Source organism: Lucilia cuprina, chromosome 3 (assembly GCF_022045245.1).
Source record: "Lucilia cuprina isolate Lc7/37 chromosome 3, ASM2204524v1, whole genome shotgun sequence".
NCBI lineage: Eukaryota > Metazoa > Arthropoda > Insecta > Diptera > Calliphoridae > Lucilia > Lucilia cuprina.
The window spans coordinates 27,436,810-27,453,080 of NC_060951.1; the positions used below are offsets into that span (position 1 = coordinate 27,436,810).

General features: G+C 27.5%; 1 protein-coding gene across 1 annotated transcript in view; it reads left to right on the forward strand.

Annotated features, from left to right (window-relative positions):
• The window catches only part of LOC111679453 (small conductance calcium-activated potassium channel protein), a 319,785-nt gene that overhangs the window by 285,379 nt on the left and 18,135 nt on the right, over window positions 1-16,271 (forward strand). Inside the window, 1 exon segment of the mRNA XM_046947022.1 lies at window positions 9,658-9,793. Coding sequence (XP_046802978.1) covers window positions 9,658-9,793 — 136 coding nt within the window.

Here is a 16,271-nt window from a genome sequence, read left to right on the forward strand (position 1 = left end):
TCCTCCATATAAGGATTCCATTCGTATTTTCGTTTAAGTAATATATTGACAAACAAAGAATAGAGGGCGGCACCTTCCATATAATTTAGAGTCAAAAATCCGTTTATCTGGGAAACTATTAGAGCTAGAGTCTTCAAATTTTACACAAACAAGTCTGACATCAATGTGAACATTCTGATATTAGAGGGCGTGGCACCTCCCATATGTTTAAAATACACAAATTCGTTTAATTGAGAAACTATTAAAGCTAGAACCTTTAAATTTAGCACGAACAAGTTTGATATTGATTTGAACATTTGGAAATTAGATTGAAGAAGAAAGAATAAAGGGCGTGGCGAAATTTCATTTATCTACGAAATTTCGTTTATCTATGAAACTATTGTGATATCAATGTGAGAATTTTGGGGAGGCTTGGCATCTCCCATATGAATCAAATTTTAATATTCGTTTATTTGAGAAACTACAAATTTCTTATGAAACTCTGACATTATTGTGAAAATTTGGAAAACACGAACAAAGAATAAAAGGCGAGATGCCACGCCCATAAATGAATCAAATTTAAAAATTTTAATTGTCATCTTCCATATGAAATTTATAAATTTGTACAGAGAGTGGTCCAATATGAATTAAATTTCAAATTAAATTAAAAATTTTTATATTTTTGCATTTAAAGCAAGGATCTTTAACACAAACAACTCTCGACACCGATGTGAACATTTGATAGATAGGCGATCAAGGACTAGAGGACATAGCACTTTTTCATTTAAATTTTACATATATATCAGGTGCCAAAATTTGGATCCATAAAATGCAATAGAATGGGGTTTTTTACACCTAACAGAATAAATCAGCCGTAGTTTTAGAGATCAGACATTACTAAAGAACGATCGTAGACCAATCTCTTGACTGTGTTCGAACTGCAAAATCTAAAGAGAGAGAGGGAGAGAGAGTGAGAAATTTTATGTAAATATTTTAAAGATCAAAAACATATAAAGAAAATTTGCAACGTTTCCGCCCAATACTAGGATGCAGTTCAGTTCAACTTTATATCAGAAAACTGCATATGTATTGTTAAATATACAAAAGATATAGTTTTATGACAATTCAATTATTTAACATATATTTACTTAATATAATTGTGATTTCAATATTATATTATATAAATATGAATGTATGTGTAGATAATATATAACAAACATTTACATACATAAATAAAATATTCATATAATTGTTAATTTAAATATTTAAATAAAGCACAAGTTAAGTGTAGTAGAGTTTTGTCGTTGTTTTAAAATTAGTTATATAAAAATATAAAATTCTGCACTTTAAATGTTTTTGATTTGAAATATGAATATTTTTGTTTAGATAAAATTTAAAATTTTTAACAAATATATAATTGGAATTTTACTGTATTTTATTATAAATTTATTTAAAAGAAATTTCTATTATTATTTTATTTTAACTCATTTTGGTTATTTATTTTGTTATTTATTTGTAAAAATTTTAAATAAAAACAAAATTAAAAAAAAACTTTAATTAATATGTAGAATTAAATTAAATATAAATTTAAAACAAAATTCATTAAAAGCAACAAAACAAAAACAACAATATCATGTCTATATTATTTATTTGTATTTATTTTTGTTTTTTTTTTTTCAATTTTTTTCCAAAAATAAAAAAACATTTCTACTACTACTCCTACCAACTACTCTACTACTACTACCTCTACTACTACTTGTAAAACAACTACAATCCGAAAACAAAAACAACAATAATTCGAAAACGAAAAATCAAAATCTGTTATTCAAAAAAAAAAACAATTAAACAATCAATCCAACCTACAAAAATAAACAAAATCAATCAAAAAACTCTTAACAAAATCATCAAACAAAAATTTTAAATTTACAAAAAAAAACTGTGTTGTGAATGTTTAAATTTTTTATAAATAAAAAAAACTCTTCTTTTCAATTTTTGCTTAAAAAAAACCAAAAACAAACTCGTTAAACAAAAACCTACAATGAAAAAACCAAAAAACAAAAACAAAACTGTTTGATAACTAATACAGGTTTCATGATGAGGAGCACGCGAATTTGCTAAACTCCATGTGGCTAACAGCCATAACATTTTTATGTGTTGGCTATGGTGACATAGTGCCAAATACATATTGCGGACGTGGTATAACCTTAACATGCGGTATGGTGGTAAGTATTTTACTTTTCAAAAAAAATCAAAAAACAAAATAAACAACAACTCCAAAAAAAAACATTCCAAAAACAAAAAGAAAACAGTACAGGACTATACGAATAATACTGTTTGCGCTCTTTCTCTCTTTTTCTCTTCACTCCCTGCACCTTAACTCACACATTCTTCCATATATCCACAGGTAAACAGTAACAATTCTATCCCCGTGAACAATTCTATAGCAGAATTTATCTAGAAGAATCATTCATACGTTATGGCAATCACGACATCACGTCCTTTATGAGACAAATGGTAGTAACTTCTAGAAGATATAAATAACTAATGAAGAATTGAACTCTTCCATTTCTGTACCTAAAACTATCATCTGAAAGTTGATTAAAAGTTTATTTCAAAATTTCCCAGGAGAGACTTAAAAATATATTTGTTAAGTATCTATCTTCTAACTATCATTTTAAAGAGTCTGAAACAAATTCAAAAAGACACGGCGACAATGTTGATTTTGTCATGAATCGCCAAAGTATTATTATTCTAATATTCTAGTGTTAAATAATCTAACTATCAGCCAAAAGTGACTTAAAAAACTTTTCATCTAGAAGATCAAAATTAAGTCTCAATATCTTTATAATATCTCTTAGACTCGTCAAACTATCACCCAGAAGTGTTCATGAAGTGACATCTGAAAAAGTCTAAAATAGTTTTGTGTTTCTTTTACAAGACACCCAGACGTGACTTTAACTCACACAATAACAAGATGATAATTCGTAAGTAATATTTATTTTTGTAAAATATCTAGTCTCTTTAAAATATCATCCAGAAGTGTAAAAGACGTGTTGTTTCCCAACAGTTTTTCTTTCAAAGGTTTGAATTTCGATATTTTTTATCGCAGAAGCATTCTAATTTATATCGCCCAAATATCTTCATTATGTTTCTACATCTGAAGGCGTGATCTATAAGATAAATTAAAGTAAATTTTATAAGACATCGAAAAGTGACTTAAACGTACCTAAAATGAAGATAAAGTCGAAAACGATATATGTATTTTGTTTTCTAACTATCACCTAGATGTTGTTTAAAGGTTTATTTTAGTTTTCATCCTAATTTGGTAAAATAAATAAAATCTTCCAACTATCCTTAAAAAGACACTTCAACGTAAACATTTGGAAAATCGAAGTTATTTAATATAATAATTTGATGGAGCATTTTAACGCTTTCATTTAAAAGAACTCAAACTCATGAAAACATCCTCCATTAGACATGTGGAAGTATATTCTACAAGATATCGAGAAGTGACTTAAATATATACAATAAGAAGATACAAATTCGTAACAAAATATATGGTTTTTGTAAAATATCTAGCCACTTCTCACTATCATCCAGAAGTAAATGAAACGTTTGTTTTAAAAAGAAAAAAAACTCATTCGTTACAAAATTTAGAATAGTACAACTATCTTCCATAAGTGACTTCAATACAAAATACTTTTATCTTTCAAATGTTTGCTGGGATATGTAAGAGTGCTAAATTAAACCGTTTGATTTGTTAATGTGTGTGTGTATGTTTTTACCTTATTAATGCAACAAAGTGTGGGTTAAAAAAGAGATATATATAGAGAGAGAGGGAAAACAGTTAGGGACTATAACAGGCATAATATGTATGTATGCGTAAGTTGAACACTGTTATATGATAACATAGAAGATTATTAAAATCATACCAAACACCAAACGGAAGCAGCCGGAAACAGCTAACAAGAACAACAACAACAAACGTAATGTAATGAAACGAAGCATAACCATAAAACAATAACAAGCAAACAAATCATTATAATTTTGAAATGTGTGTTTATTTATACTGACTGAAAAAAAATGACTGACCGAACAACCTAAAACAACTGACCGAAAGACCACATGGACTTTAACAATAACTGAGAGTAAATGTGTGAGTGATTAAAACCACAATAATCTAACTGACGACAAATAAATCAACACTTTTTTTCTTGTGACATTTTTGTATTATCAAATTGTTTGTGTATGTGTGTATTTCATTTCCTGCGACCACAAAAGTTTGTGTAACACATGTTCTTTTTTTTCTCAACATTCCACGGGTAATCAGCGTAAAGTACGTTTCTTGTATTTTTTTTTCTTGGTCTGTGTGTATATTTTTTTAATAAACTATAACGTGTAGCTATTTAATTAGGAAATAACCAACACCAGCGCGCCACCAACAACCAACACCACTTCCAATGACCACTAACCACGACCACCAAACCACATTGTCATAACCAGTATATTTAAATAATCATAATAATGAATAAAACTAAATGGTTTTTGTGGTAAGATATGTAAAACAGAGTTCAAAACGGTTGGTTTTTTCAATTTATTTCATTTAAATAGAAAAAAACTCTTTAAAATGCAAAAGTAACAAATAAAAAAAGAAAAACTTTACAAAGAGTTTTAGTTCAATCCATATTTTTAGTTAAAACTAATATTTTTTTATATAATTATTTAGGTATTTTTACTAAAACAAACTAATTAGTATAATATAAGTATTTTTTAAACATTTCATTTTATTTTTTTTTTTAATTTTATTTATTATAAATATTTTTTTAATTTCCATTTTCTGTTGTATTTCAGTGTGCGTGTGTGTGTTTCAATGTGTGTGTTTTGTATAACAAAATTCCCCATTTTTAAAATACTTTTCCGTAACTCCTCCTTAAATGTTTCATTAACAATTTCTATACTTATTATTTATATTACGTCTGTCTTTCTTTTCGTTTTTTTATTATAACTATATTTTTTTCGAAATATAATTTATTTTATTCTATATTTTATAAATAGCTCGTTTTATTTATTACTTTTTCTTTTAAGTAATTTTATATAACTTTTCTTCACTTCATATACTATTTTATTTAACTCTTATAAAAACTGTTTTTTCTTATAAAATTTTCTATGAATTTTAAATAAATATTTTTTAGCTTGCAATATAAACAAAATACAATCATATATTTTAAGTGCACTACTATAAAAGTTTGTTCAATAATAAATTATATTAAAAATATTTTAATATGGTCTACATTTTACAAAGTATTTAAAGAATTTATATATTTTTTTTTTAATTTCTCTTATGCAAGGGTAATACAATTGCACATATATGAAATGTTATATAAAAATATATAACTTTAATTGCAATAATATTTCTAAAAAATATTTTCCTTAATATTTTCCCAACCCTCTTACCTGGCTGTATCCGAATAGAATTTTCCTTTTAATCCTTTCAAATAACAAAAAAAGTGTTTTATAATATTTTTAGGTGTATAAAAAAAACAAACCTTTTTTCTGTGAAAACACCATAAGAAATGATTTTGTTCAGATAACTTAATTTAAGATAAAATGTAGAAACTTCTTGAAAATTAAAAAAAGTATTAAAACAAAATATTACAATTAAAACTAGAACCCAATAAATTAGTTCCACTCGTTCCAATCTTATATAAGGGGCCAATGTCATTGTTAAAAAATATCCCAAATAGAAGTAGCATAAAACTGTTTCTGTGTTACTATAGACAAAACTAGAATTGAGTCAAAATTTATTTTTTTTAGAAAGTTAAATATTTTGTATTAATTAATTCCAACACATATGTATGTATGTATGTCCAAATCAAAATCGATGTCGTATTGTTGTATGTCATAAATTTTTTTGAAACAATAACACATCAATAACAAGTAAGAAGTTATGGTCGGGCGAGGCCGATCATATAATACCCTACACCTGCATACGAATAAAATGTGATTTAGTTTTCATAATAAAGCATTTAAGTTAAATTGTACCTTGCCTCAGATATACTAAAGCCATTTATTGTTTAATAAAACTGTGGATATTTAAGGAAAATTTTGATGGGGGCTTTTTAGAGGGGCTAGGGTCAAATGAGGCCCTATTATTACAAAGTTCATCAAGGTCATCAAGACTAGTATAGAACTTGGTTTTACAGTTTTTTGTCGAGATACGAGTATGTTAAACATAATTATAAACTTAAAAGGCCTATTTGGCGATTTCAGTTCTATGGGACCTAGGTGAAATAATGAACCGATGTTAACTATTTTCAATAAGTTTCGTCTACACTACCATAAAAGATCATGTGCCAAATTACATTGAATTATCTCCAAAATTGCGACCTGTAGTTTGATTACAATGTTTACAAGCCCTATTCGGGGGTACAGTTGTATAGGGGCTTGGTGAAATAATGGTCCAATTTTAACCGTTTTCAATAGTGTTCTTCCCTGGGACAATAGAAGTTCATGTACAAAATTTCATTCAATTATCTTCAGAATTGCGGCCTTTAGTTTGATTATAAGGTTTGCATGACGGACGGACGGACATAGCTAAATCGACTAAGAAAATGATTCTGAGCCGATTTGTATACATTAAGGTGGGTATAGTGCTAATATTATTCTGCGTTACAAACATCAGCACAAACCCAATTTACCCTCACCACTAAAGTAGTGTAGGGTATAATGAAACAAGTAAGTTATAGTCGGTCGTGGCCGACCATATAATAACCTATACCATAAAAAGTAAGAATTTATAGTCGGTCGAGGTCGACCATATAATAACCTAAACGTTATATATGTCATTAAAAAGACCTCAGCTTTTGCTTTCTAAATCGGCAGAAAAACTTTAAATCGGTTGAGATTCTACTATGTTACTGACTTATAAGCGGTTAAGGATACAAAAAGCTGGTTTTTTACCCGTAACTCAAGATTTTGTAAAATTTCAAAATCATACTCCTGTTCTACCGGATCCACCTTTCACAAAAATAGTATCACTTCCGAGGTATTTATTTTTGTCGCATGGTAATGTTGGCAAAACCGTTCTTACATAAATCTTAAGATTTTGGAGGTTTTTGGCAATTCAAATAAAAACTTTTATCCGTTCGAATAATCGAATAATTTTTAAAATTTAATCGACTACTCGAAAAAAATATTGTAAGCTTTTATTCGAATAATTTTAAACATGAATAATTGACAACCCTAGCAAATGCATAAGTAACATAACCAACAAATATAAGAATTTCTCATGTACTAAATTTGACTCACTTATTGTTTTATGAATAAAATCAAATGTGTATTTCAATATCCAGTTTAAACGATAAAAGTAATGAGAATGTTTGTGCTATTCGAGTCAAGTACCCAGCAAAAACTTTCATTACCTTGTAAGCTAGAGAGTAATATTAGAATTACGTTTAAACTAATTACTTTTGAGGTGAATTTAATTATAGTCGGGCGAGGCCGATCATATAATACTCTACACCTGTTACAAAAATAAAATGTGATTTAGTTTTCATAGTATAGTATTTAAGTGGCACACTGCCTCAGCCATTTATTGTTAAGAAAAATTGTGTACATTTAAGTCATATTTTGGGGCTTTTTATAGAGGCTAGGGTCTAATGAGGCCCTATAATTATAAAGTTCACCAGGCTAGTTTGCCACTTGGTTCCTGCAAGTAGCGAGTATATTAAACATAATTATGAAGCTCACTTGGCGAGTTCAGTTGTATGGGGGCTAGACAAAATAATGGACCGATGTTAACCATAGGCTTCGTCCCTGGCACAAGAGAAGATCATGTACCAAATTTCATTAAATTATCTTCAAAATTGCCACCTGTAGTGTGGACGGACGTACAAACGACTCAGAAAACGGTATATGACCATATTTTTGTGCGTTACAAACATCAGCACAAACCCAATATACCCCTACTAAAGTGGTGTAGGGTATAAAAATTCCTCAGCCGGGATTTGAATTCAGGTATTCAGTTGTTTTCTATGTTTCTCATTCAGCTGCTTACTCGATGCTGTTTTGTTCTTTTTAAGTAATAACCTATTCAGTAAAATAATGTAGGTGATAATGAAAGTTCATTACCAAGTAATGTATGAAATAACTACTGGTCATTAACAAAAATTTCTGATTTTCTGCTGGGTAGTAACTTTATTCAGTGTATGGAAAACTATTTTTAAGTTCGACCTTACAAAATTTTCGAAAATTATTTTGAATTTTCAAAGTTAATTATTTAGAATTTCTGAACTTAATTTCGATTATTCAAAGATATTGTCATCAATTGCACTGAACATGAGTTCAAATTTTCGATTTTTTAGGTTTTTGAACCCAAATAATAATTTAAGATCATGCAAATTTTTCATCCCTAGACTTAACCCTTGCACAAAGGGATATTCATACATCCCTGATAGATGACTGGACTTTGAGTGAGAAGAGACTGCTTTGACCCACTCTGACAACGGATAGGACTGGGACTTTCTTGTGTCTTAGTAAAATCTCGATTAAGCTTCTAACTGGTATTATAGCAACGTATGGTCTACCCATGTTGTAGCTACAAAGAAGAAGTGGAAACGGTATAACATCTTCTATGTGACTGTCCTTACAAGAGCACAGACTACTCTAACTCATGGAACAATATTCCATGATCTGGACTGTCTCAGAGATGCGTTCCTAGTTAACATTATCGATTTTATTAAAAACTCTGGCTGGTTTTCATAGAGACCTCATGAACAAAGCAGTCAACGAAATTGGAGAGAGAAATCATTCTCTCAACATTAAAAAAATACAATTTTAAGGATATCACAATGGGCCACAAGTTAACCCGCTAACTAACAAACAACCAACCCACAGAACCTAATGTGTTAGCTGTTAAATAATTGACATGAATAGTGAAAATTATTACTAATATAATTTACAAAAAATCCTATTTAATTTAAATTACTTTCCTTAGCAAGATTTATAATACATTTAAATAGTTTATATGAATTATTTTAACTTAAGTAGCAATAATATTATTATATTATTAGTAGTGCCTTTAGAAATATGATTGTATTTATGATTTCTCTCTCTACTCTACCTCCTTTTTATTGTTTTGTTTTTTTTTTTTTTCTCTATATTTACAAAAAAACTCTATATAAAACTTTAAAGTAGTAAATCATATTTATTTAAAAATAACTATTTCATTATAATTTAATTTATTATCACTTTTTTATTATTTTTTTCTTTTATTTCATTTTTTTGCTCTCAAATATGTTACAAACAAAAATCAAAAATAATAAACCAAAAAAAATGCAAAAATCGTTAAAACAAAAATTAAAATAAAAAAACTACTCCAACCGTGTGTGTATCTCTGTTTTGTATCTCTACTGCTACAAAAAAAATATCAACCAAAACGAACAAATCAATCAACCAACCTACCAACCAACCAATCTATCAATCAATCTATGAATACAACCTAAACAACCAACTAAACCAAAATAAAAAAATCTATTAAACAATCAACCAACCGACCAACAATCAACTTTTTTTCTGATCTTGGTCCTGTACGCATAAAATCAAAAATACTTTAACAAAAAAAAAAAAAAAAAAAAAAACAAAAAATTTTTTGGGAAAAAAAACATCACAATTGTTTAGATTTCATGATGAAGAACATGCAAATCTTTTGAATGCAATGTGGCTGATAGCAATAACATTTCTAAGTGTTGGTTTTGGTGATATTGTTCCAAATACCTATTGTGGACGTGGTATCGCTGTTAGTACAGGAATAATGGTGAGTTGCCTATTAAAAAACGCTTTTAGTTTATTAGTTTATTTAGTTGTGTTTTACAGGTAAACAAATCTAAACATTTACATTTATTGTTTAAATTATGAGAAAAATTAAATTTTTTGGAATATAATTCTAAAAACAGTATGAGTGTGTAACATTAAAAATGAGAAAATCAAGATATAAAATATCAAGGTCTCTTCTTAAACAGTGGGATAGAAGATTTCTTAAGATTAAAAAATTTATTTCTTTAAAAAAAAAGATTTTTCTGTTTTTCACTTCTATGAAAAGGCTTTTATTCTGCCACCAAAAGGATTTTTGTAAAAAAGCTCTAAGAAAAAAATTTTTTAATAGAAAAACAATTTCTGAAAAGAAACTCCATTTTTATAAAAACCAAAAGAGCTTTTCTTGTAAAAAATAGTTTTTTTTTTCTAGGAATTAGGTTTTCAGAAAAGAACTTGTTTACAAAAAAAGCTTCTTCCATTTAAAAGGATTTTTTGCAAAAAAAAAAAAAAAATATTAAGTTTACTGAAAGCAGTTTTTAAAATTATGTTTTATCAATTAAAGCTTTTCGTGAAAAACTTTTTTTTACAAAAAAAGCTTTCTAATTTTAAATGTTGAAGGGATTTTTGCTAAGAATAAATGTTTTTCTGAAAACAGATTTTTTCTTTTGTTCTTATGCATTGTAATGAAAAAAGCTTTTTATGCGTTTCTTCTAGGCATTTCAAAGAAAAGATCATTTTCATTATAAAAGTAATTTATTAAAAAAAGCTCTAAGCTAAAAATAAATATTTTTCTAAAAACAGTTTTTTTTATTACAACAAAAAACAATAGTGGAGAAAGCTATACTTTCCGAAAAATAATTTTATAAGAAACTTATTCTGTTTATGGAAAAAGCTTTTAACCTTGAAATTAGATTGTTACGACAATAGCTTTGTATGAAAAAAACTTTTTTTCTGTTAGATAACAAAGGTTATAACCTGCTAAACTTTTCATGAAAAAGAACTTTCCCTTATAAAAACATGTTATAGGAAAAGCTTATAGCTTTTTTAGTTTTTATAAAAAAGCTTTTTTTATGAAAAAAAAATCTATTTTTTTTTATCAAAAAGTGATTTTATTTTAAAAAAAGCAGACGAATCTTTTCCTAAAAACGTTTTTCATTAAAAAGAGCTTTTTCAATACAATTTCCTTCTTTTGGTTTTTATAGAACAACAATTGATCTCAACTGATTTTATCTGTTGGAAGTAACACATTTCTTTATATGAAAAATGTTTATTAAAAGCAAAATCATTGAAATATTTTGTTAAATAAAAGCTTTTCTTAACAAAAAAGCAATTTTTATTGAAAGATATATATTTTGTAGACAAGAGCTTTTTAGGAAAAAATCTTATTTTTATAAAAATTTTTTGTACGAAAAATAAGCTTAAAAAATTGTAATGAAAAAAGATTTTAAAATAGTTTTTTTTTTTTGTTCGGTAAAAAGATTTATTTAATCAAAGCTTTGTAATAAAAAAGCTTAGTCAAGAATTTTTTCTTTAAAGAAAAAACTAGTTTAATTAATATTTTTAAGAAAAAGCTTTTTTGATAAAAAAGTTTGTAAAAACTTTTTTTGTAAAAATTCTTTTCTTTAAAATATTTTTTTTAAAAAACGTTTAATAAAAATGTTTTTAAAAGTCTTTTTACTAAAACAAAATTTTAATGAGATTTAAAAAAAATGTATATAAAAAAATTGTTTGATGAAACTTTTTTTGTTTTAAAACCCTTGAATAAAAGCTTTGTTAGAGGATTTGTTCTGATAAAAAATAATATTCTAAAGAGAAAATTTGTAACAGAAATATATTTTTAAATTTTTATTTATTAAAATGTTATTTTAATGAAAAAGCTTTTTTAATGAAAATGTTTTTAATTAAAGTTTTGTTATAAATTTTGTTAAAATGCTTTTTCTATCATCATTTCTAATAATTTCTGTCTTCATCTGCATTTCTATGACAAAACTTCTGTCATAATGCAAAAATGAAAAAAATAAAAATATTTGTAAACCCCCCAAAAAAACAACAACAAACCCAACAATTATTAGTCATATTCATATATTATATACATTAACCACATATGTATTTATATGGTTTTCTGAGCCAGACATCCAAACCATAAGAAAAGGCAAATTGAAAATTTTCCACAATTTCCAAAATGTCGTCTCTGTAGTTTATGGATTTTTATTTTTTATTTTATTATCTTTTTTCCCCACTGCCATTATTCTTAAGGTCGCGTTTGGCTTGCCACTACATTTCCGCTGTAGTGTACTCTTACACTGGTACTTCACTTCATTCATCATATGATATGAATTTGGTTGTGGTTTTCTTATACATATGTATGTTTGTACATTTTTGTTCTGTTTAGTTCCTTTATGAATTGTTTTCCTTGTAGTCATTGTTAAACTGAGTTGTTGCCACTGCTGCTGCTGTTGTTGTTTACATATGATTGATGTCCCATGAGAAATTGTCAAAATGCAATACAAAAGGAAAAAAAAAAACCTAAACAAAACAAAACCAAAGTGAGAGCAATACAAAAAGTGTATAAAACTAAACTAACAAACAAACACATATTATGTTAGTAGCAACGATGGAAGGACAGACATTCAAACAGACTGTTGAAGAACACAATAGTCCATCATAATGAAATGTGGTGGCAGCAGAATTTTTCAATTGTCATCACTTTTCTTCTATTTGTATTTGTATTGCATACGCTTTGACGCTTAGAAGAAGGACAGCTTAAATAAATATTAGCATTTGGTTTTTGTCGTTTTTATATACATATTTTTTTTCTAATAAATTGGAAATGAAGCAATATGTCTATTTGTTATAACCGAAAAGCACAAAATCCCTTTAATCCATTAAACACATAAAAATATTTTCAAATATATTTTAAGACCATTTGTATTTATTCTACAAGTGCTCGACATAATCATTTTCATCTTTTTCACTTTTGCCCACTTAGGATTTGCTTTATTTGTAAATTAACTTGTTTGGCAAAGACAAAAATCTCAAAAAGAAATACTCAAAAGCTATTTTGCCTTTTAGCACTTTTTTAAAACAAAAATGGCCAAGACACAAAAAAGAAAAGACAAATTGTTAAAATGCCTACAAATAACTTTTTACACTTAGAATGAGAGAAGAAAGACCAACGAACGAACGACACTTTAACATAAATATAGAAACGGACATCGAGACATTTTAGGCGTTTGACGTTGAAACAGCACACGATGCAACACTTTTCTCAAAAGGATACAGACAGATATCTTTTAATGTGCTTGTAGATTTCGAACAAAATGTTCATTTGTATGTTAAAGAAGAAAAGGAAACGCCTAAAGTCATTAGCAGCAAAAAGAGTATGGAAAAAGTATTATGAAATTTTTACACAATGGGTGAAATTGAAAAATTTCTTCTGCTAAAGATTTGCGATTTCACAAGAATAAATGTCTAAAGTTTCAGGTTAAGTTGCAAAAATTTAGAACAATAGTCGAACACAATCTCTCGACTAATCTGCAGTCTCTATAGTCTCTAAACTATTCACTAGTCTTCCAAATATTCTATACTATGCAAGTCGTCTATTCTTTGTCTCTGAAACAATCTTGAACGGATAATGTTTGCAAAAAGTAATTTATAACATGATCAATTACAATTACTTGTAATGTGTTATTAAGCAATAATCATTTACAATAACTTTTAATTCCAGTTGATTTTTTTCAAGTTTATTTTACATGTAATTGAATTTTTTTCAATTACTTGTGTAATTGAGCAATAACCAAAAGCAATTAATTGTAATTGAAGCTTTTTCAATTTTCAAAATGTAATTATGATTGAAGTTTTTCTTATTACTTGTAATGTGTAATTGATTATAAACCAATTACCAATTACTTGTAATTGAATTTTACCAATTACAATTACTTGTAACTGTAATTAAATTTTACCAATTACAATTACTTGTAATTGTTATTTAGATACTACTTAATTACAATATACATGTAATTAAAAGGAATAGATTTCAAGTTATTAGAAATTCGTTAATTACAATTACACACTTGTATTTATATTTACAAGTAATTGTTATTAGCAAACTTAAATTACAAGCAGTTGTCATTGGTAAAACTGCAATTATAATAACAATGTAATTGAGAATGTAATCATTACCACCCAAGCTTGTTTTCGTCTGTTCCAAAGTGTCTAGATCCCTGATCGGCAAAGAGCTTTGTAATGAGCTTTCATGCACAAGCATGTATTCTTATACAAGTATAAAAACGATAACAATAACTTATTTTTTACTCTCTGCCGATGTAGGTTCTAGATCAGGGTTGGCAAAATTGAACATTTTGTAAAATTTTAAAATATCAAAGAGGATATTGCAGTGAATCCAGGAATGATTATAACCAGACAACATTTAACAAAGAGAGTAATTTTTAGTTTTTCTTTTTTCCGGTCGGTTGTTTATTCTTTGTAGTAGATTATTCTTTAGACTAGACAATAATCTATAAACTAGTATTCTGTCTAGTTTATATATTACTCAATCCTCAAGTCCATAGAGAGATAATAGGCTGTCTAAATGGTCTTAAATATTGACTAATAACTAATATATAGTTATAGTTTTTAAGTACCTTTAATAGTTTTTAGTACCTTTATAGTTTTTAAGTACCTTTAACTAGAATAAGTCTTTGGACTAGTATAAAAACTCTAAATACTAGTTTATTGTCTTGTCATTACATTAGTACATAGACTAATATACTTGAAATATTGATTAGTTTACTGAATGAAAAAAATCGGTTTAAAATGTTTTAGTTTCTTAGTGCATAAATATAGATTTAGTACAATCTTACACAAAAAAGTACACTTTTAATGTCGGTTTTGTACAACTTGAAAATTCCATTTTCCATTCCTGGTCTAGATTATTATTTAGACTCCTTGATTATTTATTCTCTTGAAATTTTACAGACTATCTCAAATATTTTAAATTATCTAGACTTATTTCTAGTCTCTACACATTTCTACTAACTAATGGCTGTTGTACCCAAATAGTCAGTCCATATAACAGTCTAGAGAACAGTACTTAACTGACTGTTCTAGACAATACTTTAGTCCACACACTGTTCCATATACTAATCAGTGAAATAGTCCATTTAAAAGTCTATACACTTGTACAGAAACTAGTCAATAGTCTAGTCTACAGATTAATCCAGTGTCCAGAGATTAGTCATTAGACAAGTCCATAAATTAGTTCATAGTCCACAAACTAGTCAATAGACTGCTCAATATACTAAACAAAAACCTAGTCTAAAGCGAGTCTCAATCTATCAATAGACTATTTAATAGAATATTTCTAAAACTAGTCCATAGACTATTGACTAGTTCATTAATTAGTCAATAGAAATGTATATATTCTAATTAATTCCTAAAAACCTCCTTATAGGTTAGTCAATAGACTAGGTCAAGTTAATACACCAGTCTATAATCTGCCAATATAAGAGACCAAAGATTAGAACTATACAGTGTATTCCTAGACTAGTCCATAGATCAACCAATAGGCTGGTCTACCGACTAGTCCATTCGTCAATGGAATGGCCCATTGAGTACCAAACAATTCCAGATTCCAAGTGAAAAAGACCACTACTTCAAAATGTGTCTTTTGTCCTCAAAATTGTAGGATTATCATTCTAGGATTTTACCAAAACTTAGATATAGATTCCTAGATAAGTCTATTGAATAGTAGGCTAGACCATAGACTAATTAATAGACTAGTCCTAAAACTTGTTTATAAGATAATTAGTAGACTAGTTCATAGACTAATATATAGTGCATAGAATAGTTCATAGAGCAGACAATATAATAATCCACAGACTAGTCTATTGTCTAGTTCATAGACTAGTTATTAGAATATTCCTAAAACTAGTAAAAAACCTATTGACTAGTTCATTAATTAGTTAATACTTAGACTAGTCCACAGGCAAGTTAATCAGCCAATATAAGAGTATAAAAATTAGAACTATTTAATGGATTCCTAGACTAATCCTTAGATCAGCCAAAAGGCTAGTTTACTGACTAGTCCATAAATTCGTCAAAGACCTTTTAAGTACCAAACTATTCCAGAGACTAGTCAAAAATGCCGCTATTTAAAAAATTTGTCTTATGTGATTAAAATTTTTGGATTATTATTTTAGACTTTTACTAAAACTTGTATATAATCAGCCTAAATATATAAGAGTCCAAAGATGAAAACTAAAATTAGTCCATAGATCAGCATATTTGTTCATTGACTAGTCAATACACTAGTCCATAGATCAGCTGGTCCACCGACTAGACCATAAATTCGCCAATAGACTGATCCATTAACTAGACTATAGACTAGAATATAGACTAGACTATTGACTAGACTATAGACTAGACTATAGACTAGACTATAGACTAGACTATAGACTAGACTATAGACTAGACTATAG